At 44.5% G+C, this 27,769-nt stretch overlaps 1 protein-coding gene across 1 annotated transcript in view; it reads right to left on the bottom strand.

The window, feature by feature from the left end:
• The window catches only part of CIB4 (calcium and integrin binding family member 4), a 119,244-nt gene extending 91,853 nt beyond the window's left edge, over positions 1-27,391 (bottom strand). Inside the window, exons 1-3 of the mRNA XM_007938876.2 lie at positions 27,338-27,391; positions 26,825-26,859; positions 9,859-9,955 (exon numbers count right to left, since the gene is read on the bottom strand). Of these exons, the coding sequence (XP_007937067.1) occupies positions 9,859-9,955; positions 26,825-26,859; positions 27,338-27,391 (186 nt within the window). The remainder of the gene's footprint in view (positions 1-9,858; positions 9,956-26,824; positions 26,860-27,337) is intronic.
• Positions 27,392-27,769: the final 378 nt, after the last annotated feature.

Genomic DNA, 27,769 nt, shown 5'->3' with positions numbered 1-27,769 from the left:
CTGGCTTCCTGGCTTTTAATCCCCTTTCTCCTGCTCTTCCAGCCTGCTGCTTTGGGCATCCCTGAGTTGTCTCTCCTCACCTGTAACCCTGGGGCTCTGTATAGGATCCAAAAAAAAAAAAATCTTTACAGAAGTAGATTGCCCAGTCTTCCTTCCACAGAGAAGCTAGTGCGTTTGAATCGCCAATCTTCTGGTTAGCAGTCAAATGCCTTAAGCACTATGTCACAAGAGCTCCTTCTGAATAGCATTATTAAAAAAAAAAAAAAAAACTCATTGCTGTTGAGTCAGGTCCAACTCATAGCGACTCTTCCTTGGGTTTCCGAGGCAGTATCACTATGAAAGTAGATTGTCCCATCTTCCTTGCTGAGGAGTGGCTTGTGGGTTTGAACTGCCAGCCTTCTGGTTAACAGTCAAATGCCTTAGGCACTATGCCACCAGAGCTCACAGTCATAATAACGTAAGCACTGAATATTGACCCAACCGAAATTACAATATAACTACATTGAGAGGATGGGGGTGGAGGGAGAGGCAAGAGCTAAATCATGCCTGTTGTTGTAATTGATGTTAGTTGCCACTGAGTCAATTCTAACTCATGATGACCCCAAGTGTTATAGAAAGGAAATGCTCCAGTAGGTGCGAATCACCAAACTTTAAGTTAGCAGTTGAATGCAAGTCATCTCTAAGGGGAAATTAAAGACTGAAATGTCAAGGCATGGCAACATAAAATAAAAATATTAAACTCACTGCCATTGAGTCAATTCTTACTCATAGTGACCCCCACGGGGTTTCTGAGGCAAGTAAAACTTTACAGAAGTAGATTGCCAGTCTTCCTTGCCGAGGAGTGGCGGTGGGTTTGAACCGCCACCCTCTGGTTAGCAGTCAGATGCCTTAGGCACTGTGCCACTAGAACTCCTTATGGCAATATAAGCATACTCTTTATAGATATGGAGGCAAATACCAAAAGAATCAGCTCAGAGTTGAAAATGGTTGCCTCTGGAGAAGGAGATCCCTGGGTGGCACAAGTGGTTTGCACTCGACTACTAACTGAAAGGTTGGTGGTTTGAAGCTACTCAGGAACTCCACAAACAAAGGCCTGGCAATCTGCTTCCATTAAGATTGTAGCCCAGAAAACCCTATGAAACATTTCTATTCTGTAACACATGGGGTTGCATGAGTCGGAATAGACTCAGCAGCAACAGGCTTGTTTTTTTAGTTAGAGAAGGAGAAATGGGAGCAACCCTTTTGGACAACCTGACTCTTCATGTGCATGCATAATTTTTATTTAAAACAAACAAAAAAGATGAAAAAGAATATATATTGCCATCCCCGTTCCTCCCATCTTGGTGACATCTTCAGATGCTGAGTAAATACCAAAAGGATTTCTCATTGCTGATCAGCCTCGGGAGTGAGTCCTTTGCAATCCATTCTGGGCAGATAGGCCCGTGCCTATAATCAGGGCTCCAAACTGCTCAGCTAGATGGAGCTGAAACTTTAGGAGCCACACGTGGAGTACCTTCTTACACCTTGGACAGGTTTCTAAACTCTCTGGGCTTTTATAGAGTGGATGCTGGGAAAATTGTGATAAGAGCCTGGCTGTGCAAAGACAGTTTGCAGTCAGGAAACCCAGAGGGGGAGGTGGGAAAGAGGCCTAACCCTACACTGAGACCATAAACTCTTCCTTCAGCCCCTGCTGCCTGACCATCCTGGGTGTACACGAAGACAGCTCTGGGCCCAGAAAGAAGAAACCTGGGTCACACCATGCCACACTCATCTGTGTTTACATAAAGTAAGATAATTATTTACAAGAACAGAAACACTGAGCTGATTCACATTGAAATATACCAAATAGAACAGCAGACAAAAAGAAAACAGACTTCTGAGAAGAAAAGTGGCACTGTGTCACAGCCCAACAGTGCATCCCTGTCAGCAGAGTCTTCTGCCTTCTGCAGCCCAGGCCACTCTCTGCTTACTCATGGCTGATGGGCAGACCCTCCCCAATATTAACAAGACCACTTATTCCACAAGTGAACCCAAGTAAAGAAATAGTGCTTTCTTCCCAGACCACTCAGGCCCCTGAGCCAAGTTATATCAGTACCCAGAGCTCCCTGGGGCCCAGTTCTCAAAGCCTTTTCCAAAGAAGTGTTCCGGGCAGTGTGAGTCACACAGCTCCCGTCTTTGGGGCCACAGAGAAGAGAGGGACACTCTGGCCCACACCTCCCAGCAAGCCTCTCCTTGCTCATTTTGGGGAACAGCTTTCTGTTTCACCCAGGATTGGAAAGACATGGAGGAAACCTTCGTACCAGACCTAAGTCCCCAAAAAACATTCTGAGGCCCAGTGATGGTCAGGGACAACATTCTTCACAACCAGTGACAAACAGAGAAAATAAGGACAAAAAGGGGTATGCGTGAAAAGGACTGCCTTTGCTTCTAGGATTACGTCTTTCTTCCATTTCTGTCCTAAAAGTAACATTTTTAAAAAATGAAATGACGGTGATTGTACATGATATTTTTATTCAGTGTCCTTACTTGGCAAAATTGAAAGTTGGCATCTCTAGTCCCTCCTCAAAAAATTGTTTTTGGAAATTTTATTGGACTATGAAATTCCAAAGCCCAGGACACACTGTGATAGATGATACAAAAGAGAATAATAAGACCAGGGTTAGACACACAAATTCCAAGAGTGAGGAGAGCACTAATGCATCCAGTCCAATTTCCTTTTGACACTTAAGTGTGTCCTAGTGTGTCAGGCCAAGTGCCTGTCAGGGCCCTTGCTTGGTTCTCTTCCATAAGAGGGAGCTTACTACCTTACAAGGGCACCCATTCTTTCTGAGAACTCCTTCAATGATTAGAAAGTGCTTCCTTGAATAATCTTGAGACCTGCATCCTTGGATATGGGATATGTCCTGGGGCCACCTACAGTGAAGTGTATCCTCTTCCAAGGACAGCCTTCATCTTCGTGGAAACAATCTCCCTACCCCACTCTGTCCTCTCCCAGGCTTCTTTGGTTGCTGTCTGTTTGTTCCTTTGTTGTTTTGTCCCATCATTCCCAGGCATTCCTTTAATGAAGCGACTTACTTGACATTACATAGATAGCAAGTGAATTCAAACACAGATCTTTGGCTCCTGACCTAGCACCCTATCCCCTAGCTCTCCGGATGTGGCAAGGGCTCGGTGTCCCAAATACATGAGTTGGTTCTGGCTGTTCAAAACCAGTTGGAAAGACAACAAAAAGGCAAAAAAAAAAAAAAAAAGTCATTGTGATTCCAATAAAAATTTATGTATCTCCGTGAATATATTAGAGCATACAGAGGACAAAGTTATGAATACTTCTTAGTCATAACCAAACACCTTGAGGGAATGAGTTACTGGGTGTGGAGGATCAGGACCACAGTCTTGGGAGACACTAAGGTTGACTGGCATAACATAGGCAACAAAGACAATATCCTACATGCTACCTTGGTGAGTAGATACTGGGGTCTTAAAAGCTTGTGATTGTAGAGAGGTATACAAGAGGTACAGACAACAAAGAAAAACACTTTCACATACACAATACTGCATTATCAGTAATAACAAACATTAATCTACAGGTAGACACATAGGTCGACAGGCTGAATGATCAGGTACATCTAGGCAAAAGGGAGTACACCCATGACCATATACAAGTTTGGCCGATGATATTTCTACATATGTATTTGTGTATGTTGTAAGAGTGTTCATATAAATCAAACTAACAGGGGGTAAAGTTATGATAGCTTTATAGCCACAGCCAACCACTCCAAGGGAGTGAGTTGTTGGGCCTGTGAGCTTGGGATCATGTCACGGGGGACATCAAGCTCAAATGGCATAACATACTACACAGAAACATTGTTCTACATCCTGCCTTGGTGAGAAGTGACTGGAGTCTTAGAAGCTTGCAAGCAGCCATCTAAATGCAACAATTTGTCTCTCTTTCTCTGGAGCAAAGAAAAATGAAGAAAACCAAACATACATGGAAACAATTAGTCGAAGGGACTTGTGGATCTCAGCTTACATGACCAAGAAGAACTAGATGGTGCCTGGCTACCACTGTCAACAACTTGGAAAGGGACCAATGTAAGAGATCCTGGACAAAGTGAAAGAAAAATGTGGAACAAAACCCAAAATCATAAAAAAAGACCAGGCTTACTAGTCTGATAGAAACTGGTGAAACCCTCGAGACAATGACCTCTAGCCACCCTTCAGTGCTAGAACTGAACTCACTCCCATGGCTTCCAGCACACAGGCATATAAGGTGAACATTATACCAGGTCAGTATACTCCTTAGAACAATCAATCATGAGAGATAAGAAGGGCAGTATTTGCACAGGGAGATAGCTCAAAAGGCAGGAATGAATAGGAAAGAAGGTCACAGGGAAAGGGTAACCACAGGGAAAGGGTAACCATTGGGAGGAAGTAGGAAGACAGCTGTTATATTATTGGGGATCGCAGTCAATGTCATGAAAGAAAATGTGTATGAACTGCTGTATGGAAAATGAATTTGCTCTGTAAACTATGACCCAAATCACAATAAGAAAAAAATAAAAATGTATATTTGCATGGAAAAAAGTCTGGAAGGAAACTTGCCAAAATGGTCATAGTGACCATGCCTTGGAGATGGGCTAATGACTGATTTTTATCTTATCTTTGCTTTTCTGTATTTTCACAGTTTATCCACAATGAACTGGTTTTTGTTTGTGTAATAGAATAAAATAAAGACCATTTAGAAAGATAAAGTAAGAAAAGTAAAATTAAAGCCATACTGCCCAATATCCCATTTCTGTCTCCATCCACCCTCCTCTGGACAAGCTCTCAGGTGTCTGCTGCTCCAGAAATGGCCCCAGGTCCAGGCTCAGCCCTGTGGGCATGGCCTGCAGGTTGGGGAAGAACAAGCCTCCACTACTTCTGTACTCACTGCACTGTAATGCAGCCTATGAGTCCTGCTGCAGTGCGCCAGCAGCTGTGGGCTGCCAGATGGTTAGCCCACAGTCCCCAGACCCCAAACACCCAGATCATTTACAGCTGTGCTCTTGCCCAGCCCCATCTGCTCCCTTCTCAAGGTTCTTCTCAAGCTTCTCCGTCCCCTGCCACCACCTGCTCCCTTAAATGGTAGATAAGGGTGCATAAAGAGCAAAAAGAAGGGTGCAAGGACAATGGCTCCACACCTAGCTCCTTTACACACCACAAGGTGTACACATTGTTTTACAGACCAGGAGATAGATACTTGGAGGGCAGATGTGACATATGTGGAATGTGACAGAGCTAGAACTAAATTCCAACTCTCCTGATCCTAGTCCAGTGCTTGCTCCTTTGGGATTGAGAACAGAGCCCAGATCCTGTGGGGACAGTCTGTTGCTGAACTAGGATACCTGGGTCCCCAAGGAATGCTAGGGCCATGGGGTCACCTGACAATCTCCACACTACCCTCCAAGGCAGGTCTTGGAATTCAGCCATAGCCTGATCAGAAGGGGTACCTGTGGTCCAGCTCTGCACCATGAGACCCTGGGCAAGTAACTTCCCTCTCCGGGCTTCAGTGTTCCAAGCAGTGAAACCAGGCTGGGGAGCATTTGATGGTGACTGGATTGGGTGGTGTCTAATTCCAGTCTAACTTTCAGAGGTTCTCACTGACAGTGACAGTGTCCCGTCCCCCACCCCCAGAATGTTCTGTGTGTTTCTATAACAATCTCAAATCCCATAAGGTATAAGTCACTATTATGTTTTCAAAATACATATGTATAAGTACTCATAATATGAACTGAGAAATAGAAACATGTCTACCTTTGTGAGGCTCTCTAACAATAACTATAGTATAAGTCATTAGAAATCTGTAAATCATAAGAAAATGATTTAAAAAATTTATGACATAGACAAAGAAACATAGAAGCTTGTGAAGTACGTAAAGAATGTAAACACAAACTTTAAGTTCCCTTTGGCCGGATGCACTGTGACCTGAGAAACATTATTCTAAACAACCTCCCCCGTTGCTAAGTGCTGGAGACACTTACTCATTTATGCCAAGAAATTTGGAAGAAAGCTACCTGGCCAACTGATTAGAAAAGATCGATATTTGTGCCCATCCCAAAGAAAGGTGATCCCACTGAATGTGGAAATCATTGAACCATATCATTAATATCATATAAAAGTAAAATTTTGCTGAAAATAATCCAAAAGCAGTAGCAGCGGTATACTGACAGGGACCTGCCAGAAATTCAAGCTGGATTTAGAAGAGGACATGAAATGAGGGACATCATTGCTGATGTCAGATGGATGCTGGCTGAAAGCAAAGAATAAGAGAAAGATGTCTATTTGTGTTGTATTGACTATGCAAAAGGCATTTGACTGTGTAGGTCACAACAAAATATGAATAACACTGCAAAGAATGGGAATTTCAGAACATTTAATTGTGCTCATGAGGACCAAAAGGCTGTCATTTGAACAGAACAAGGGGATACTACAAGGTTAAAATTAGGAAGGACGTGTGTCAAAGTTGTATCTTTTCACTGTATTTACTTAATCTGTATGCTGAGCAAATAATCCAAGAAGCTGGACTATGTGAAGCAGAATGTGGAATCAGGATTGGAGGAAGACTCATTAACAACCAGCGATATGCAGACGACACAACCATCCTTGCTGAAAGTGATGAGAACTTGAAGTACTTACTGACGAAGATGAAAGACGACATTCTTCAGGATGGATTACACTCAACATAAAGAAAATCCTCACAACTGGACCAATAAGCAACATCATGATAAACAGAGGAAAGACTGAAGTTGTCAGGAATTTCATTTTGCTTGGATCCATAATCAACATCCATGGAAGCAGCAGTCAAGAAATCAGACGTTGTATTTCACTGGGCAAATCTGCTGCAAAAGACTTCTTTAAAGTGTTAAGGAGCAAAGACGTTACTCTGAAGATTAAGGTGTGCCTAACTCAAGCATGGCATTTTCAATTGCCTCATATGCATGTGAAACCTGGACAATGAATAAAGCAGACTGAAGAAGAGTTGATGCTTTTGAAATGTGGTGTTGGCAAAGAATATTGATTCTTTATACTGGCAGAAGATCAAACAAATCTGTCCTGGAGGAAGTGCAGCCAAGTGCTTCTTAGACACAAGAGTGGCCAGACACACCTAGTTTGGTCATACTATCAGAAAGGACCAATCCCTGGAGAAGAATATCACACTTGGTAAAGTAGAGTGTCAGTGGAAATGGGGAAGACCCTTGGCAAGATGGATTGATACAGAGGCTACAGTGATGGGCTCTAACATGGTAAGGATTGTGAGGATGGCACAGGCAATGTTTTGTACATAGGGTCACTACAAGCTGGAGCCAACTCAACGGCACCTAACAACAACAACAACAATCCCTGACCTTGAAGAGAAGGTGCATCTCTCTAACCCTGGAGAAAAAACATAACATGCTAGTCTTTGACATCACACTGGCCCTTGTCATGTGGAGCTAAGGTGATAAATTCACACATAAACCCTAAATTTCTACTCACTCACTGAGAGAAGGCAGAGATGGAACTGGAATTCTATCTGCCATCACCAACTTTGGACACTGTCTATGAGGGACCACCACAAGTTCAAGCCAATGTTAAGCCTTCCCAAGGTAACAGCCCAAAGTCTAAAAAGTTGGACTTCAACCACTGAACAAACATTGTAATTGGAATTGTTAATTCTGATTCTCTGATTCTAAAGGTATGTCTTACTTGCATGCCTTACCATGACTTACCATTGACTACCTTGCAATAAACTAAATGAGTTTATATAGAGCAAACCTGAGTATCTCTATTTATTTTCTAAGATAAACTACACAGCACCAGGAAAGGCAGAAGCATCTCTTCAGCCCTGCCTCTCTGAGCTGCCTGTCATCTCAGGCCCCTTAGTGTGTGGTCTAGGTCTGAGAGAAGACCAGCTACTCTGTGTATGCATGCTTGAGCACATGCATGTATGTGGTATGCATAGATGTGGATGTGTGCAGAGCTGTGCATGTGTGAGTGTGGGGAAAAGAAAGCGAGCAGGCATGAGTAGGAGGGATGGAAAGACAGGCCTCCATGTTGTTTTTGGTGCAGTCATGTTTGCTTTAATCAATTCACTTTTCTGAAGAATCTCTTTTTCATTCCAAGGCCCCAGCTTCTCCTGCACCCACTATCACACACACATACTTTTTCATTCTTTTGCCTTCTTCGTTCCCGCCTCTATTTCAAGCCCCAGCTTTGTGTTCTTCTCTCTTTTTTCCATCTCTGCCCTTGTACAAGGCCTGCCACCTAGGAGGGGCCACATGGTGATTTGGTGAAAGGACCCTTTCCTTGCCTCTCCCTCATGACCTCCCCACCCCCATCCCTGGCCCTCTTCCAAGAGGTGCCCACAGCTCTCAGAGCCCATCTTATTCCAGACAGAAAGGAAGATAGGCTTTCCTTGCATAATGACAAATTCAAACCATTTTTCTGCTGAGATGTGAATGAAAAATAGGGGAGCCTGACACTGCCATGATTTGTTAACCTGACACTGCCTCTCTATGCATTGCACAAATTTTAATTAAAATCTCAGGAGTGATTTGGGAGCCCTTTTATTGTGTGCCTCTGGACTCTTCCAGGCTGCCCTGGGGGAAGGGCAGGTCCTCTTTACCACCTTCACAACAGGGACAAAGCTCAAAGGACTATCCCTGAAGGATGGGCAAGGAAAGGAGAGGGGGTACTGACAACACATGCAAACCCAGGAAGTCAGGGGGTAAGGAGACTTGGAGGGCATAGGAAAGTCCCAGCCCCTCCCACCAATCCACTCATTTTACAGGTGAGGAAGCTGAAGCCCAAAGGAGTAGCTTGCACAAAACTCACCTATAGCAATGGCAGGGTGTGTGTCTGCATGTGTTTTATTGTGTGGGGTTTGGGATTCAGCCCAGGAAAAGTGGGGAAAGCCAAAAGAGCACATGGGCATTGAACTCTCTGCTCTTGCCTAACTGGAATCTCTGTCTCATGGTGGATTGGCTAAATTGAGGGGGGTAGATAGAAAGGAGAGCAGGAGCAGAAATGTAGTGTCCTTCATTCCTGCAGTCACCCTGAGGATGGAAGAAGGTGGGTTGGGAGGACAGTTCCAGAGCCTCACATCTTGCTTCTGGCTTCTTAGGGAAGAACCAATGAAAGTTCTAAGTCCTTTCAGGAAATCCGTGGGTCAGTAGCTATAATCCACTGTGGTAGCTTGGGCACAAGAATAGAGGGCAGAGGAGGAGCTGGCAGGTGGTCTGCAATACACCCTAACTTCCTCAAGGCCCCAGTGGTCTTTCAAGGGATCCCTGCTTTCCCACTCACCACAGTGGGGGGCACCAAAGAAAACAGAGGGAGCTGGCTAGTGCAGGGACTGCTGCCATGAAGGATCAAGTGAATGGTTAGCAGACAGCTATAGGGTGGGCCCAAACTGAGGCTCAAAGGGAATCATAGGCAGGCCTGAGAGAGCCCATCAGCAGGGCTAGGCAGCCTCCAGCTGAGTCCTGACCTTACCCCTTCTAGCTGGGAGACCTGAGCAAGTCACAACCCCCTTGCACCTAAGCTTCTCTCATCTGAGCAGTAGTGGGAGTTATCACACCTGCCTCCTCAGACTGTTGCAAGGATGGAGTGAGGCCAGGTGCATGTGGAAGGCACTTAGAAATTGTGACTTGTAGGACCCTCTGCCTGGAAGTTCAAAAGCTCCCTCCCACCTTGGAGAGAATATGCCACCTAACCCATCCCACTGCACTGAGAACCCACCTCCCTCACTCCTTACCTTCTCCCTCCCTTTTCAGCACCTTGTGCCCTCAGTAGATCCAGTCACCCTACCCCCAGACCACCCTGCCATCCTGGCCTCACCCTCAGGGCTGGTAGGGAGCTGACTTGGTCCATGGTCAGCGTGACCTCCTTATAGTACTTCCCAGGGGGGCAGAGCTTCAGAAAGGTGTCATGGATGCTGAAAAGAGATGGGCATGATGAAGTCATCGCAGTAGTATGGGGAATAGCAAGCCTCCTCCCTGCCCAGCTCTCTTTGAGGAAGGAGGGCTTGGGAGTTGATTGACACAAAAAATACAGTAATAAATCATTCCACTATGTTTGTCTGCAAGTGTCCCTGAAGCTCCAGAGTGCCCAACATGGGGTGTACAGAGATGGCCCAGGCCTGAGGAAAGGCAGAAATGTGCTCTGTGTCCTAGACACGCTCCACAGTATTAGTCATAGGATGTCAGAGCCAGAAGGACTTCTGTCAGCATTCAGTCCGTCCCTCATTCACAGAGTGAGAACCACTAGGGCAGGAGCCAGACCATCTGCCTGGCCCACTCTCAGCCCAGCGAAGAAAAGAGATTGCATGTATGCGTGGCAGAGCTAGGATTAGAACCCAGCTGCCTGCACACAGCAAACCACACAGCCACCCACGTCCTCCTTGGCAGCAAGATGAGCAATCTCCCTAATTGTGCCTATAATCCATGTCTCCACCTGCAGATCCCATCCCAGAGTCCAGGGGACTGTGCTTATATGTGAAGGCAAAAGTCTGTGTGGCCACCGAAAGGACAAGCAAAGGAGGGAACTGCCTGAGGCCAAGAGGGAATGAGCCCTCAGTCTTTGTCCCTCCCCACCCATTGTGTACACAGGTTTCCACCCACCAGCAGACTCTGTTGGACCATTGGGCCAAGTCAGCCACCAGAGAGGAGGGAATGGTCTCAGACTTAAATATCAGGTCTTCTACTGCCATGGTAGGGCTGTGTGACCTTGGGCAATTCACACCTCTGAGCCTTCCTTTCATCATCCAGAAAAAAGGGTGATAATAATACATGTTGGAGGGCTGTGGCGGCAGTTTATTTGACTGTGAAGGGCCTTGTGTGTCTGTATGTGTGCATGCATGTGTGTGTGTGTGTGTGTGTGTGTGATATGGGAGGGGTCCCTAACTGTAGGATAGTTAGAAAAGCACTGTGTCTGGAGCCAGACAGATTTAAGTTCAAATCCTGATTCTGCCACTTAATAGCTCTGAGATCATGAGCAAGATACTAAATCCATCTGAGTTGTAGTTTCCTCATCTTTGCAATGGGGATAATAATTCCCTTTCCCAAATTTATGAGGATTAAATGAGAGGAAGGAGGTGTATCAAATGTCAACCAGTGCTTGACATGTAAAAGCACTTGCATTATATCAGCCCTTGGAGGAGACCCCTGAGCCTTCCCACCGCCCAGATGCCACTGTACCCTGAAGTCAGACCTAGACTATGATAGTGGGAGCCATCTCACCTCTTATGGTCCTTCATGCTCTAAAATTACCACTTCCTCCTCTACTCCTTCTCCTCGCCCTCGTTAAACTTCTAATCTCAGCTGAGTGTGGGGAGGCAAGCAATCTGATCCAACTAATTCATTCACTGTTAGTTCTACTGTTAGTGAGTGACTAATAGTCACTCCACGGACACTCCCAGGGTATTTGAATGCTAAAACAAGAGACCCAAATGAACCTCTGATTGGTGGAGTTTAGGGACCCATGACTAAGACAAGAATTTGAAAGGTGATTTTATGGTTGGAAACTTGTAGATAGAGAAGAAGGATCTCATAGGATCCCTCCCACCAAGGCCCAACACCAGGGGAACTCAGAACCACGTTCTACTACACTTCTAGCCACTCATCTTTTCACAGCTCACAGACTACAAAAATGTCCTTTAGACCCCAGCCATGGAGGAGTTGGAAGAAAATAAGCTCATCATTCTGCTTGCCCACTGCCCTGCCCAGACCTCTGCTCTGTGCCTTGGGAGGATGGTCTCTCCCAGCCTCATTCCTTGGCTCCTTTGCCATCCATCTTCCAGGAGACTGGAGGTGGTGGTGGTTGTTGTTGTTGTATGCCGTCGAGTCAGCCCCGACTCATAGCTACCCCTCCTTGGGTTTCTGAGGAAGTATCACTAGAGAAGTAGGATTGCCCAACCTTCCTTCCGAGGAGTGGCTGGTGGGTTTGAACCACCAGCCTTCTGGTTAGCAGTCAAGTGCCTTAGGCACTATGCTACCAGAGCTCCTAACTGGAGGTGGTAGAAAACCATAAAACTAAACTCACTGCAGTTGAGTCAGATCCAACTCACAGCAACCCCTCCTTGGGTTTCCGAGGCAGTATCACTACCGAAGTAGATTGCCCAACCTTCCTTCCAAGGAGTTAGCCTTCTGGTTAGCAGTCAAGTGCCTTGGGCACTACTATTCCTCCTGCTCCCTTGCAGCCTCAGCATATTCTAGCAGTCTGTGCCCCTCCTGTCAAGCAGTGGCTTCTACAGTTCTAGCTCTTAACTGGGCACCTCAGAACTAACCAATTGCCATTGAGTCCAGTAATGAAGTGCTTAACCTTTAGTACCACCATCCAACCTACTTCAGCACCATTGTCATTAATTCCAACTCATGGTGACCCCATGGATACAGGGTAAATCTGCTCCATGGTGTTTTCAAGGCTTTTGGAAGTAGATTGCCAGGCCTTTCTTCTGAGGTGCCACAGGGTTGGCCCCAACTGCCAACCTTTTGGCTAGTGGTCAAGTACTTAACCATTTGCACCACACAGGCAGCCTACTTAGACTAGGAGGCAGTAATGGCTAGTTTCAGGGTGCATCACCATTCCTTGAGGTTTCCCTCAGCCTCTGAAAAGCATCTTCAAAGACCCCAGCTGCACATACCTCCTGCTTCCTGCTGGGATGCTGACTGATGCAGAGCCAGGCAGACCCTGATTGAATCCTAATCTCTCCACCCACCAGCCGTATGGCCTGAGGCAAGTTGTTTGCTGTCTCTGAGCAGGCAGATCTAGTTCAAATCTTGACTCTGTCCATTGGGGAGATAATCCTCATTAAATGATCCTGTGTTGACACATGAGAAGGGCTTGACAAGTAGAGACTGGAATGGTTCACAAGATTCGTGGGTAGCACCATGACTACCTTGGCCTTGACTCTACTCTTTGGCAAGTTGTGAGGGACCAAAAACCAGAGTGTAGAATGGGGGGGTGGAAGTGGAGATAATATTCCCTATAGAAGATATGAGGAGGCAGCAAGGAGGAAAGAAAAACCATCATCAGTGGAGTGTCCAGAGTCATACTAAGAGGCATGGTGTTCTGTGATTGGTCTGCCCCATCCAAAAGGGTATTTTATCACTGACATTATTAGAGTTGTTGGTGTGAGGTGATACTAAAGAGACTAACTTTTAGTACCACCACACATCTGTTAGTTTGTCGTACTGTGATGGCTTGTGTGCTGTTATTCTGGAAGCTATGCCTTCAGTATTTCAAACACTAGCAGGGTCACTCAGGTTTCAGTGGTGCTTAAAGACTAAGACAGGCTAGGAAGGAGGACTTGGCAATCTACTTCTAAAAAAACGGACAGTGAGAACCTTATGACTAGCAGTGGGATGCTGAAATAGTGCTAGATGAAACCCTTAGGCTGTAAGGCACTCGAAATATGACTGGGGAAGAGTTGCCTTTTCAAAGTAGAGTTGACATTAATAACATGGATGGAGTAAAACTTCTGGGATCTTCATTTGCTGAAGGGGCATGATTCAAAATGAAAAGAAACAGCTGACATCCATTTATAATCAGAATGTGGAATGTATGAAGTATGAATCTAGGAAGACAGGAAGTTGTGAAAAATGAAATGGAACACACCAAGATTGATATCCTAGACATTACTGGATATGGAAATGGACTGGTATTGGCAATTTTGAATCAGACAGTCATATGGCCTACTATGCTGGGAATGACAAATTGAAGAGGAGTGGTGTTACATTCATCATCAAAAGAACATTTCAAGATCTATCCTTAAGTACAACACTGTTAGTGATAGGATAATATCCTTACGCCTACAAGAAAGACCAGTTAATATGATTGTTATTCAAATTTATGCAGCAACTACTAATGCCAAAGCTGAAGAAATTGAGGATTTTTACTAACTTCATTCTGAAATTGATCAAACATGCAATCAAGCTGTATTGATAATTACTGGTGGCTGGAAACAAAGAAGGTAATTGGAAAATATGGCCTTGGTGATAGAAACAAAGTCAGAGAGCAACTTATAGAATTTTGCAAGATCAACAACCCATTCATTGGAAACACCTATTTACAAAAACAAAAATGGTGACTATATACATGGACCTCACTGAATGGAATACACAGGAATTAAATCCGCTAGGAGCTCTGGTAGCGTAGTGCCTAAGGCACTTGACTGCTAACCAGAAGGCTGGAGGTTCAAATCCACCAGCCACTCCTCAGAAGGACGGTTTGGCAATCTACTTCTGTAGTGATACCACCTCGGAAACCCAAGGAGGGGTCACTATGAGTCAGGTCCAACTTGACAGCACCTAACAACAACAATGTAACATCTGTGGAAAGAGATGATGGAAAAGCTTGATATCATTAGTCAGAACAAGACCAGGGGCCAACATTGGAATAAATCAGTAATTTTCTTATGCAAATTCAAGATGAAGCTGAAGAAAATTAAAACAAACAAACAAATTAAAACAAACAAGAGCCAAAGTAAAATCTTGAGTATATACCACTAGAATTTAGAGGTCATTTCAAGAACAAATTTTACACACTGAAAACTAATGACCATATGAATTGTAGGATGACATCAAGGACACCATATGTGAAGAAAGCAAAGGGTCATTAAAAAGACAGGAAAGAAAGAAAAGACCAAAATGGTTCTCAGAAGAGACTCTGAAACTTGTTGTTGTTGTTCTTCTTCTTCTTTTTAATTTTAATTGTGATTTGGGTGAAAGTTTACAGAGCAAATTCATTTTCCATACAGCAGTTCATATACATTTTGTTTGATGACATTGACTGGAGTTCCCCCCTTCTTCCCTGTAGTTACCTCTTCCCTGTGTCCTTCCCTCCCATACACTCCCACCACCACCACCCCAGCTGTCTCCCTGTACAAACACTGCCCTTCTGTTCTCCCATAATTGATTTCTCCAAGGAGTATATCTACCCCATATACCAGTCTATTGTTTGGCTGGAAGCCAGAGGAGAGTGTCCACTTACCTAAAGGGTAACTAGGGGCCATAGTCTCAGAGGTCTCACTAGGCTCTATCAGACCAGCAAATCTGGTCTTTTTTATGATTTTGAGTTTTGTTCCACATTGTTCTTCCATTCTATCCAGGATCTACTGCACCAATCCCCCTCCAAATGGTTGAGAGTGGTAGCCAGGCACCATCTAGTTCTTCTGGTCTCATGGTCATATGGGCTGAGGATCACATGGTCTGCTAGTCCCTTGGACTAATTGTTCCCATGCATCTTTGTTCTTCATTCTTCTTTGCTCTGGAAGAGGAGAGACCCATCCTTTGAAACTTGTTCTTGAATGAAGAGTAGCTAAAGCAAATGGAAGAAATAAGCAAGTAAAAGAGCTGAACAGAAGATTTCAAAGGACAGCAAGAGAAGACAAAGTGAAGTATTAAAATGAAATGTGCAAACACCTAGGGTTAGAAAAGCAAAAGGGAAAAGTATGTGAGTCATTTCTCAAGATGAAACAACTGTGGAAAAATCCAAGCCTCAAGTTGCAATACTGAAGGATTCTATGAGCAAAATATGACCACACAGGAAGCATCAAAGGAAGATGGATGGAATACTAGTGACTGTATCAAAAAGAATTGGTTGATGGTCAGTCATTTCAGGAGTTAGCATATGATCAAGAATTTATGGTGCAGTGCAGTGAATTGCTTAATGTGGCCCTTCTAGCCATAATCCTCCATTTTGTGATGTATTGTGAATCCTAGGCTCTGTGACTGTAGTTATGGTCCTATTTTGGGATGACTTGTCTGTTGCATTGATGAGGCAGGATGTATCTTGAGTCCTGCTTTGCTGGAGGGTATGACTCAAGTCATCACCCTTAGTATTCTTGAGAGTATATATGTGAATGTTCTGGCAAAGTTCCCTCTCTTGTTCTGGATTCTGCATTGGTTTGTCAATATCTCACCTCTGACCTTGAGACAGCAGCCAGCCATCTAACCTGCTGATTTGGATTCATCACCCCCTGGATCCACATGAGTTGAGGAGACTCCTCCAGACCCACACTTGACTCAATTTTGGTCTTGCCAGCCTCCACCACTGTGTGAGCCATTTCCTTGGCAATTTGTGAGTTCTGTGAGACATTACAGAGAAATACGGAACCCTAAGATGGGAGGGAGAATACTGAAGGGAGGAGGAGGAGTTGATGTTAGAGATGATAGAGTGGTACGGCAGTTTGGAAAAGGTGGACATTCGGGATATCTTTGACCTCCACCTCATAGGGACCAGTCTTGTACCCATCCTTCTAAAAGAAATTATTTGAACCAATGGTATTGAAGAAAAAGTCCAAATTGCACTGAAAGTATTGGCAAAAAAAAAAAAAAAAACAAGGCTCCAGAAATTGACAGAACACCAATTGGGATATTTCAACAAAGGGATGCAAAGCTGGAAGTGCTCACTCTTTTATGCCAAGAAATTTGGAAGACAGCTACCTGGCCAGCTGACTAGAAGAGATTCATATTTGCACCCATTCCAAAGAAAGGTGATCCAACAGAATGCAGGAATTATCAAACAATATCATTAATATCACACCCAAGTAAAATTTTGCTGAAGATAATTCAACAAGAGTTGTAGCAGTTCATCAATAAGGAAGCCAGGAATTCAAGCCAGGATCATAAGAGGATGTGGAACAAAGGCTATCATCGCTGATGCCAGATGGATCGTGGCTGAAAGCAGAGAATACCAGAAAGATTCACCTGTGTTTTATTGACTATGCAAAGGCATCCAACTATGTGGATCATAACAAATTATGGATAACATTGTGAACAACAGCAATTCCAGAACACTTAATTGTGCTAATGCAGAATCCGTACATAGACAAAGAGGCAGTTGTTTGAACAGAACAAGGAGATACTGCATGGTTTAAAATCAGGAAAGGTGTGTGGCAGGGTTGTATCCTTTCACCATACTTATTCAGTCTGTATGCTGAGCAAATAATCCAAGAAGCTGGACTACATGAAGAAGAACCCAGAATCAGGTTGGAGGAAGACTCTTTAACAACCTGCAATATGCAGATGACACAGCCTTGCTTGCTGAAAATGAAGAGGACTCTAAGCACTTACTGATGAAGAACAAAGACTACTGTCTTCAGTATGGATTATACCTCAACATAAAGAAAATAAAAATCCTCACAACTGGGCCAATAAGCAGGACCATGATAAATGGCAAAAACATTGAAGTTGTCTGGGATTTCATTTTACTTGGATCCACAATCAACATCCATGGAAGCAGCAGTCAAGAAATCAAAGCCTGTTATGCATTGGGCAACTCTCTTTAACTTGTTAAAAAGCAAAGATGTTACTTTGAAGACTAAGGTGTGCCTCATCCAAGCCATGGTATTTTCAATCACCTCATATATGCATAAGGACCTTTGATGATATAGTGCCTAAGGCATTGGACTGCTAACCAGAAAGCTGGCAGTTCAAACCCACCAGCCACTCCTCAGAAGGAAGATCAGGTAACCTACTTCTGTAGTGATAGCACCTCTGAAATCCAAGGATGGGGTCGCTATGAGTCAGATCTGACTTGATGGCAGTGAGTTTGGTTTGGTTTTGGTTTCATATGCATGAGAATACTAGACAATGAATAAGGAAGACCAGAGAAGAATTGATATATTTAAATTATGGTGTTGGTGGAGGGTGGGAGCTTTGGTGGCATAGCATTTGACTGCTAACCAGAAGGCTGGTGGTTCAAATCCACCAGCCATTCCTCAGAAGGAAGTTGGGGCAATCTAATTCTGTAGTGATACCACCTCAGAAACCCAATGAGGGGTTGCTATGAGTCGAAATTGACTCAACGGCAGTGAATTTGGTTTGGCTTGGTTGGTAGCGAATATTAAATATACCATGGACTGCCAGAAGAACAAATTTCTGTCTTGGAAGAAATACAGCCAGAATGTTCCTTAGAAGCAAGAATAGCAAGGCTTCATCTCACATATTTTGGACACATTATCAGGTGGGACCAGTCCCTAGAGAAGGACCTCAAGCTTGGTAAAGTAGAAGATCAGCAAAAAAGAGAAAGACCTTCAATGAAATGGATTAACGCAGTGGCAGCAACAATGGATTCAAACACACCAAAAATTGTGAGGATGGTGTAGGACCAGGCAATGTTTCATTCTGTAGTACATAATAGACTGACTCAACAACAAGAACTTTTAGCAACTTTTATTAATTTTAAAACAATCTCTAAGACAATTCACCCCTTGGCATGCACCCCAAGTGACACAATCCTTCTCTTCCCAACATGGTGGGCCACTGGGAATGTTCACTGCACATTGCCACTTGATAAAACTGTTTACAGGTGGCCCATGTAAGAGCCTTGCTGGTAAGGGCTCATTGCCTTAATTTTACAGGTAAGGAAGCTGAGGCCCTGGAAGTAAAATAACTTGTCCAAGGTCACACAGTGATAGTGTTAAAACCAGAGCTTCAGACACCAAAGTTCTTTCCTGCAGGAGCCTGGAGAAGGGAAGTGTTGGTAGGACTGCTAGGGGAAAGAGAAGGAAACCCCTACTGCCATGCCACAACCATTTCTCATGTGCTAGATGCATCCAAGCACATTATTGCATTGGATCTTCCCAACAACAGCCTGTGGAGGAGCTGAAGGGGGATACATTTTGTGGGTGCATAAACTGAGGCCCAGAGGGGCTGAGGGGTGCACAGCCAGGAAGAGGCAGTGGTGGATTGAACACTAAACCAGGGGCTCCCAACTGGGCTGACCACCTCCAAAGGGTACACATACACACATACATACACACACAAACACCAGGTGAAAAACTCTCAGCCCTAGCCTCCCTGGAGAGCCTTCTGGGGAGGGGTGCTGCAAGGAGGCCCCTGCCTGAACTTCATGCCTTCCCAGGATGCTGAGTGGGCTGGCTGCCCGCAGATGAATCGTGGCTGCATCTCGGCTGCCACAAAATGTTCTCCTCCTCCAAATATGATCAGCAGCTCTAAATGGAACTCTGAATTAATCACTAATGGACTCAAAAGTCAAAGCCATTTGAAAAACTCACACATTCGGGCTGCCAAACTGCAGCTCTCTTCTTCACCTAGTCCAGACACAAGGGAAAGGGACGTCTGTGGGCTCAGAGGCCCCCAGACAGGGACAGCTCTCTGTGGGAACTTGGGCCTGCCACAGGCCCTCTTGGGCCTCAGTTTCCCCCCGGTCCCCTCCATCTCAGGCATGCTATGGCTCTAGGTTTCTATGCCACTCTCTGGCATCATGTCCATCCCCTTGCTTCTGAGATCCTCTAAGTATAGACCATATGCCAGGTACTGCCTTAACTCCCTGATGAGGACTTAATCATTCATTTTTCTTAACAACAACCATGTGAGATTAGATTCTATGCCTTTCATAACACACTGGTTTACAAGTATAGAAACTGAGGCTCAGCAAGGGTAAGAAACTCACCCATAATCTCACACAGCTAGGACGTGGCACAGTTGAGCCTCAGATCTCGGCAGCTGGACTCCAGAAAACAATCCTGCAACCACTCTGTCTGCTGACCTTACAAGCTCTGAGGAGGACACAAGGATTAATGGCCATGCAGGGAGCCTGTAAAGTGCTGAGTCCTGAGGGAGCTATGAGGAAAGAGTGGCCTTGTGACTGGGTCAGCCTAGGCAGAGGCTAGGAGCAAAGCTCAGGTCCCAAAACCAGACCCACACTCAACCCCAAGACAGTATCAGGAGCCACCCATGAGCAATGCAATAGCCGTCCAAAGAGCTCAGAACAAGGCAGGCTGCCCAGGCACCAGCCATAGGTCTGGACCAGAGTCAGTCTGTGCCTAGGCCAGGAAGTTACATGAGGACAGGCCCTAGAAGCAGGGTTTATAGCCATAGCTGAAGAAAAGTTCCCCAGCAAGACCTGTGGGCTGAGTCCAGAAGAGACATCTTGGGAAGCAGGGGTTTCTGGGGTAGCCAGTTTAAATGGAAGTCAGAGAAGGCTGACCTGGAGCTGAGGCCAAAAGGGAACTTGCTGTTTCAGAGATCAAACAGAGACAAAAGAAAATGACCAGTGGCTTGAAATTTAGGGTTGGCAAGCTCCTTCTACAAGAGCCGAGCCAAGGCAGCCCTGAACTGGGAAAGCACCGGTCCCAAGACCAGAGTCTATCACATGTGGTCTGTCCCTCCCAGCATATGTCATCTGCAAATCAGGTGACCAGTCCTTCATGTCCTTATGCAAGTCACAGATAAGAAGGTGGAAATGTGTTAGACCAGGACACAGCCACCCCCTCAAAGGTTTCCTCTATCAGTCTCTTGGATACTGTCTTTCCAACTAACTAAATCCATCCAACTGGACTGTCATCCAGCCCACATCTCTGTCACCTTCATAAGAAAATCACAACATGTTGTCAGAGGTCACAGAGAAAAAACATTCACAAGTGGCTGGGGCTTAGTTTGGCCCAACTCAGCCTCAACAGCCATGATGTCCGCTTTCTCCCCTAAGCATCACATGCCATCTGCTTCCTGGGCCACTGCCAATGCCATTGAGTGTCCATATCGAACCCTGCTGGGCCATGGTCACCCAATCTGCACCTTCACTCCACAGACAGCACACACTAATGCTAATATATGCCATCTCCCAGACCCCCTCAAAGAAGCTACCCTAGTATTAATCTGTGTGTGTGTGTGTGTGTGTGCTTATACATACTTATGTATGTACTTATACTCTGTGTGTATGTACTTATGTATGTGTATTTCTTTATTTTACAAAAACAGTAGCATCCTGTATAAAACTCGTTGCCGTTGAGTCCATTCTGACTCATAGTGACCCTATAGGACAGAGTAGAACTGCCCTGTACATTTTCCAAGGTTGTAAATCTTTACAGAAGCAGAATGCCTCATCTTTCTCCTGCAGAACGTCTGGTGGGTCCAAACCACTGACCTTTTGGTTAGCAGCCAAGCACTACACCACCAGTTCTCTTTGTATCTTGTATTCAGCTGTCTAAATCCCCCAAAGTAATACAATAAATAGGTTAAAACACAAATAGTACTGTAAAACTTACAATTAAAATGACCAATACTCAGTTCCCTTACCACCTCACCACCCCTGCTCTGCAGAGGCAGCATTTTTCTTAGTTTCTACTTAATATTTACATAATATTTGGAAATACTATGCTGATACTGCTAGTTATGGATATTTTTCATTATAGACATTATCTTGTGACTTCCTATTATAAAAAAAGAGAGAGAGAGAGAGAGATTTAGTTTTCCATGTATACTTCTGCTTCTCTCAATCTCCCAGTATTAAACAATCTGGTTGAATTCAGTGTTTATATTATTATGATGATGCAAACATTGCTTACAGTTGAACTTTCTAGTGCAACATGATTATATTTCTTTTCTTGCAAGGTTTTTTATTTTTCCCAGAGTTAACAATCACTTTGCTTTTAATTTCCTTAAGTTGCAGTGTATTCATCTCCAAACATTCTGAAGAACTGTAAAGTTCCTATTAACATGGTCAGATATGTTGTATAATCTATGGGCTCATTTTGTTTTCTTGGAAACATCAAACCTGGAACCCCCTGATCCATAATTCCTATTTGGACCTATTGCTTTCAAGCCCCTCTCCCTGTTGTCATCCTCAGGCTTCCCTTCACCATCACCCCGGGAGTTCCTTTTGCCTTCCTTTGTGTTGGAATCCTTTGTTTCCTGGATCCCCAGTCTTCTTCCTTCTTGTTCTTTTTTTTTTTTTTTTTTTTACCACTTTTAATGGAGCACATTCTTCAAAAGCTTCTAAGAGAAGATGCACAAGAGTTTTTTTTTTTTTTTTTAATTTGCAATGCAAAAAAAATGTTATATTCTGCCTTTATTCTACCTTCAGTCTTGATAATAGTTTAACTAGGACTTAATTCTAAAGGAGCCCTGGTGGTGTAGTGGTTAAAGCACTCAGTTGTTAACTGAAAGATCAGTGGTTCAACCCACCAGCCGCTCCATGGGGGAAAGATGAGGCAGTGTACTTCTGTAAAGACTTACAGTCCTAGAAACCCTATGGACAGTTCTACTCTGTCTTATAAGGTTGTGACTTAGTTCTAGATTAAAAGTAATTTTTCTTTAATTTTTGAAGGTGATTAGCCATTGTCATCCAACATAGCAAGTCAAAGCCATTCTGACTCCTTGTCCTCTGGATGTAATATTTTTCTTCTCTGTGGAAGCTTTTATGATCTTCTCATTATCTCATGTGTTCTGAAATGGCATGATGACATGACTTAGTGTAAGGTTTTAGTATTCCTTCCTCAAATATCCAGTGTCCCTTGGCTTTCGATTCATACTTTCAAGTGAGGCTCTAAAAAGCAGACTAGAACTCACACCACTCTTCTCTGTGCCCAGAGATCATGAGTCAGGAGCCTGTCTGGTGCAACTCTCTACAGATGGTGAGCTCCTGCCTTCTGCTAGAGTAGGGAAGGGGGAGCTGAGTGTTTTGCAAGGCAAGAGAAGGAATAATATAAGACTTTCTGTCATCTTTGTGTTTTGAGCCTGACCCTGCATCCTGGTAATCAGTGGCTCCTGATCCTTTCTGGGTTCTTGATTCCATCATCCTGACACCTGTAGGCAATTTGCTTTCAGCTTCTGCTCTGCTGAGTCTGTGTCAAGCATCTATCTGCTTTCCATTTCTGAACTTCTTGTTGACCTCTCTCATCTGCTGTCATCTCTTATGTTCTTTTTGCCCTTGTTACTTTATTTATTTTCTTTATTCCTTTATTCTACTTTTAGTGGAAGAAAGAGAGTTAAAGGAATATGCTGTTTCCCATATTAACTGGAAATCACCTGCATTTTGTTTTCTTGACTTAACAATCTATCTCGGAGGTGGCTCCATATCAAACATAAAGATCCTCCTCCTCCTTTCTAAGAACAGTTTTCCATTGAAGGCCATGTCAGGATTAACTTCACCTATGGCCTCTGGCTGCACGTGGAGGGGCCAGATCCAACGGCTTTCCCTTTCAGAACTGGGGACATGTGGGCATCCCCAACCTCCTAGTGCCTCCCCAGTCCTCCTCCATTCTACAAGGCTCTTGACAACTATTCTATATCTTTAACTCCAGATGCCTTCCCCCCCTGGTATGTGGTTTTCTGGGTCTGCAGATCCAACGTGGCTTTAAGCAAGCGCTTTCTCTTTTCACACCACTCATGTTGAAATATCTGTCCTTCCCTCAGTATTGTCCCACACTATTTAAAGATCTTTAATAATGGAGAAACAAAAGCAGAGGGGTTGAGTCATGTGGAGTGGCCTCTACTCTGCCTTCCTTACTCAGCGGCAACTTCAACCTCCCTAGCACTAACTCTTTCCTGTTCTTTGAGGCCCCAAGGGTGAGAATTTTCTGGGCAGGAGCTACGGGGATGGGGGTGGGGGGTTCTTTGGCCCATTCAGCTCAGGAATGAAGGTGTCAAAAGAAAAGGCAGGCCAGGGAGAGTTTTGAGAGAACTTGTTAGAGAAGTTTGGGCTGAAGTGGAGCCTTCTCTGTCTATACTTTTGCCTGGGGGAGGTTGCCTGTGACAGGGATGGAAACAAGATCCGGGCAGGGGTCACCTCAGGGCTGGGGTGGGCAGTCAGAAAGAAAGAGTCTCTAAGATAGCTCTCTTGCAGGAAATCTTTTTCAAAAAGCCAATACAGAATAAAAGAGAATGGAAGGGCTGTCTATGTTCAAGAGAAAGAACCTGAATCCCCATCCTCCGCCCTGTCCTCTGCTCCCCCACTAACACTGTGCTCCCTCCTTGGCAGTCTCTGGGATTTGTATGAGGAGCACTGTTGTTGCTGTTAGTTGTTATTGGGTCAATTCCAACTCAGGACAACCCCACGTGTGCAGAGTAGAACTGCTCCACAGAGTTTGCAAGGCTATGACTTTTTGGAAGCAGATCTCCAGGCCTGCCTTCATAGACACCTCTGGGCGGGTGTGAATTGCCTACCTATAGGCTAGTATTTGAGCACTTAACTGTTTGCACCACCTAGGGAACTGTGAGGAGCACTAAGGACCCAACAATACTATTTGAAAACACCTGACCTTCCTGGTGTGGGAAGACGAGCAGGCATAGTCGTGCTGTGGATAGTATAAACTGGTGCAACCCCTATGAAGGACAACATTATCATGCCTATCCAAGTTTTAAACACACCTCCCCTTTGCCCAAGGAGCCCTGGTGGAGCAGTGATTAAGCACAGGCTGCTAACTGAAAGATTAGCAGTTTGAACACACTAACCGCTCTGTGGGAGAAAAAACTTGATGACCTGCTCTGCAAAGATATCCCAGTGGGGCAATTTTCTTCTGTTTGCTAGGGTCTCTATGAGTCGTGGGGAGCTCTGGTAGCATAGTGCCTAAGGCACTTGACTGCTAACCAGAAGGCTGGCTGTTCAAACCCACCAGCCACTCCTCAGAAGGAAGGTTGGGCAATCTACTTTCATAGTGTTAGTGCCTCGGAAACCCAAGGAAGGGTTGCTATGAGTCGGATCCGACTCAATGGCACATAACAAGAACAACATAACTATGAATTGGGATCAACTCAGTGGCACACAACAATAAAAACAACTCTCTGCCCAGTGTTTCTATGGCTAGAGAAATTCGTTTCCCCTATGGATATATTCTCACATGCTGGATAAGCTCTTTTTATATAAATGTTTAGTATATCATTGTTTGTAAAATTAAAGACCATGAATAACTTAAGTGTCCATAATAGTGGGTTGGTAAAATGAATTCTGGTTCATCCACAGGAAGGAAGGAACTAGTCATTTAAAAAAAAAAAAAATGAAGCAAATGCCTATGTGTTTGATATAAAACTGTCCAAGATGATCAAAAAAAGAAGGTACAGAGCAATGTAAATGCTACACGGTGAATGGGATAAATGCTGAAGTATAAAGTAAAAATGTTAAAGGATATATATACATGTCTTAAAAAAAAAAAAAAAAAAACCAAACCAAACCCACTGCCATCAAGTCAACGTCAACTCTTAGCGACCCCTGTTAGGCTTCCAAGACAGTAAATCTTTATGGAAGTAGATTACCTTGTCTTCCTCCCATGGAGCAACTGGTGGGTTTGAACCACCAACCTTCTGGTGAGCAGCAAATAAATGCCTTACCCACTATGCCACCAGAGCTCTCTACATAAGCCTGTTGTTGTTGTTGTTGTTGTTATGTGCCGTCGAGTCAGCCCTGACTCATAGCTACCCCTCCTTGGGTTTCCGAGGCAGTTATCACTACGGAAGTAGGATTACCCAACCTTTCTTCCTATGCATAAAAAATTCTTCTGGAAGGCTAGATGAAAAACTAACACGAGCAGTGGCTACCTTCAGGGAGAAGACCTGGGAACAGGGGAGGGAGATGTTTATTTTTCATTTAGAACTTTCCATATAATTTGAACTTTCTATCCATGCTTACTTATTATTTTTTAATTTTTATTTTACATTTATTCAGGTTACCTTTTAATAATGTAAATAAATAGAGTATTATATTGTTATATTAATCATATAGCATATCATTATATTAATATTAAGTTAATAATATTTCTATAGCTCTGGTAGTATAGTGCCCTAGGCATTAGATCACTAACCAGAAGGCTGGTGGTTCAAATCCACCAGCCACTCCTCAGAAAGTAGATTGGGCAATCTACTTCCACAGAGATACCACCTTGGAAACCCAAGGAGGGGTCACAGAAGAATATATTATAATACAACTATAAATATAGACATAACAATGTATAAATATTTATGTAAATATTGATATTATTAACTATATGTTCATATAATTGATAATATTTATTAACAAGGTTATACAGGTAGAAGGAGGTGGATCATGTGAAGTTTTTTCATATGTTTCCATATTTCTTAAAGTGTGGTTGGTGTTGTTTTTGTTGTTATGTGCTGTCGAGTCGGGCCTGACTCAAACCACCAGCCTTCTGGTTATCAGTCAAGTGCCTTAGGCACTATGCTACCAGAGCTCCTTTTTTTTTGAAGTGAGTGAATATTATTTTTAAAAGGAAAATAACACAGCCCCATTACTGTCTCCAGTCTCCATTGCTCCCTATGCCCTGGTCACCCCTCAGTCGCCATTTGCACCAGAAGAGTCCTACATCTGTGGCTGTCATTGCCCACCTAGGACCCTGAGTGGGCAGTGGTGTGATTTCCAGGCTGAACTTGACGGCTGGGGAGAGTGAGCCCAAGCTGAGGGGATAGGAGAAGGTCCCAAGACCTGAGGGTCTAAACATGGTCTCCTCACTCTAGCCTTACCCCCACCTTGCTCCCAAAACTGTCTTGGTGAGCTCATTCATTCCTCTAACAGGTTTTATTGAGCACCTGGCTGGGGCCAAACACTGACACCCCTCCCATCCCATTCATTCCCTCCACAGTACGTTAAGGGGCATATAGGCATTAAAGAGAGGCTGGGGGTGGAAGGGAAAGGAGAGAGGAACAGCAAAGAGAGATTCAGCCACACATTCAAGTTTGCCTAGCCAATGAATGGCCAAAGTAGGCTTCAGATCTATGTTTTCTAAGTCCTTTCCTTGTTTGCCCCATTGCCCCAAGGAGGCTCTATCCAGCTCTGTGATTCTATGATGAAGCTCTTCCTTGGATCACAGGGAAGGAATAATAGCCAAAAGCCTGATGTTCCAGTCAACTCCAGGTGGACTCTGGGAATCATTATCCCTGGACCCTTAGAGGCGAGGTCTCTCTGCCCTGTCTCAGCCCATCTCCAGGGCTCAGTGGCTTGAGCAGGGACCACACTCAGGGACCAGAGTGAGGCTATACCCAGGCAAGAACCTAGCTCACAGGGAGGGAGAAGGGAAGGGAGCTAAAGCTCAGAGGTTCCCTCTACTCACCACAGTATCTCATTTCTGGTCAGGAAAGTCAGGGCCTATGAAAAACCAGAGAGGTAACTAGCCTGTTCAATCCTGCACTCAGCTCCAAACCCGACCCCTTTGGGGAGTATGGGACTTTGGAAGCCAGATTGGAAAAACCCATTCTCTCATCCCATAGCTGGGGAAATGAAGGCACCCAGCTGTATGTAGTGGGTGCCTGAAGTGGCAGCAAAGGAGGAAGTGGGTCCTTTATCTCTCCCCCCAATCTCTGACAACCTAGAAAAGGAGGTGTTGGGACAGGCCTGGTGAGTGGGTCAGAGCCAAGATTAAAACCCTGGGCTCTGGAGCAAGAGACAGATTGGAGGGAGGTGGCCTCAGAGGTCTGGTATGGGACACATGGATGCTGGTTTAGCAAAGACAAGAGCCATCACTACCCTACCTGGTAAACTCCAGAGCTCCAGACAAGAGTCCCATTTACCACCTGCCTCAGGGAGATCCCACCTCTGCCCAGAATCTCCTGCCTGATCTACCCACCTGATATTCTTCCAGGTCCTCCCAGTGCATCTGGTATCTCAAACATTGCCCCATAGTAACCCCACTCTTCTCTCTCCCAGCAGTAGAACTTCATCCCCAAGGGCTCACCAGCTGGTACAACCAGTTGGCCTGGTTGCCATGGTGATTTGCATTCCACCTTCTGCCCATTCTACCTAAATCCCTGAGCGGGCCAAGAGATAGGTTCTTCTGGTTCCCGAGGCTAACAGACATCACACAAAACAATAAACAGAAAGGCGGCCCAACAGTGGGGTTGAGAGTGTGGGCTCTTGAGTCTGACTGCCTAGGGTCAAATCCAGATCTGCCACATCCCAGCCATGTGACTTTGGGCAAGTTATTCAACCTCAGTGTCTTAGTTTCCTCATCTATAAAATGGGATAATAATCATGGGATTGTTGGGAGGGTTATTTGACT

This window comes from Orycteropus afer, unplaced genomic scaffold (genome assembly GCF_000298275.1).
Source record: "Orycteropus afer afer isolate SDZICR_OR568_19922 unplaced genomic scaffold, OryAfe1.0 scaffold00054, whole genome shotgun sequence".
Lineage (NCBI taxonomy): Eukaryota > Metazoa > Chordata > Mammalia > Tubulidentata > Orycteropodidae > Orycteropus > Orycteropus afer.
This window is presented reverse-complemented; position numbering and strand designations above follow the sequence as displayed.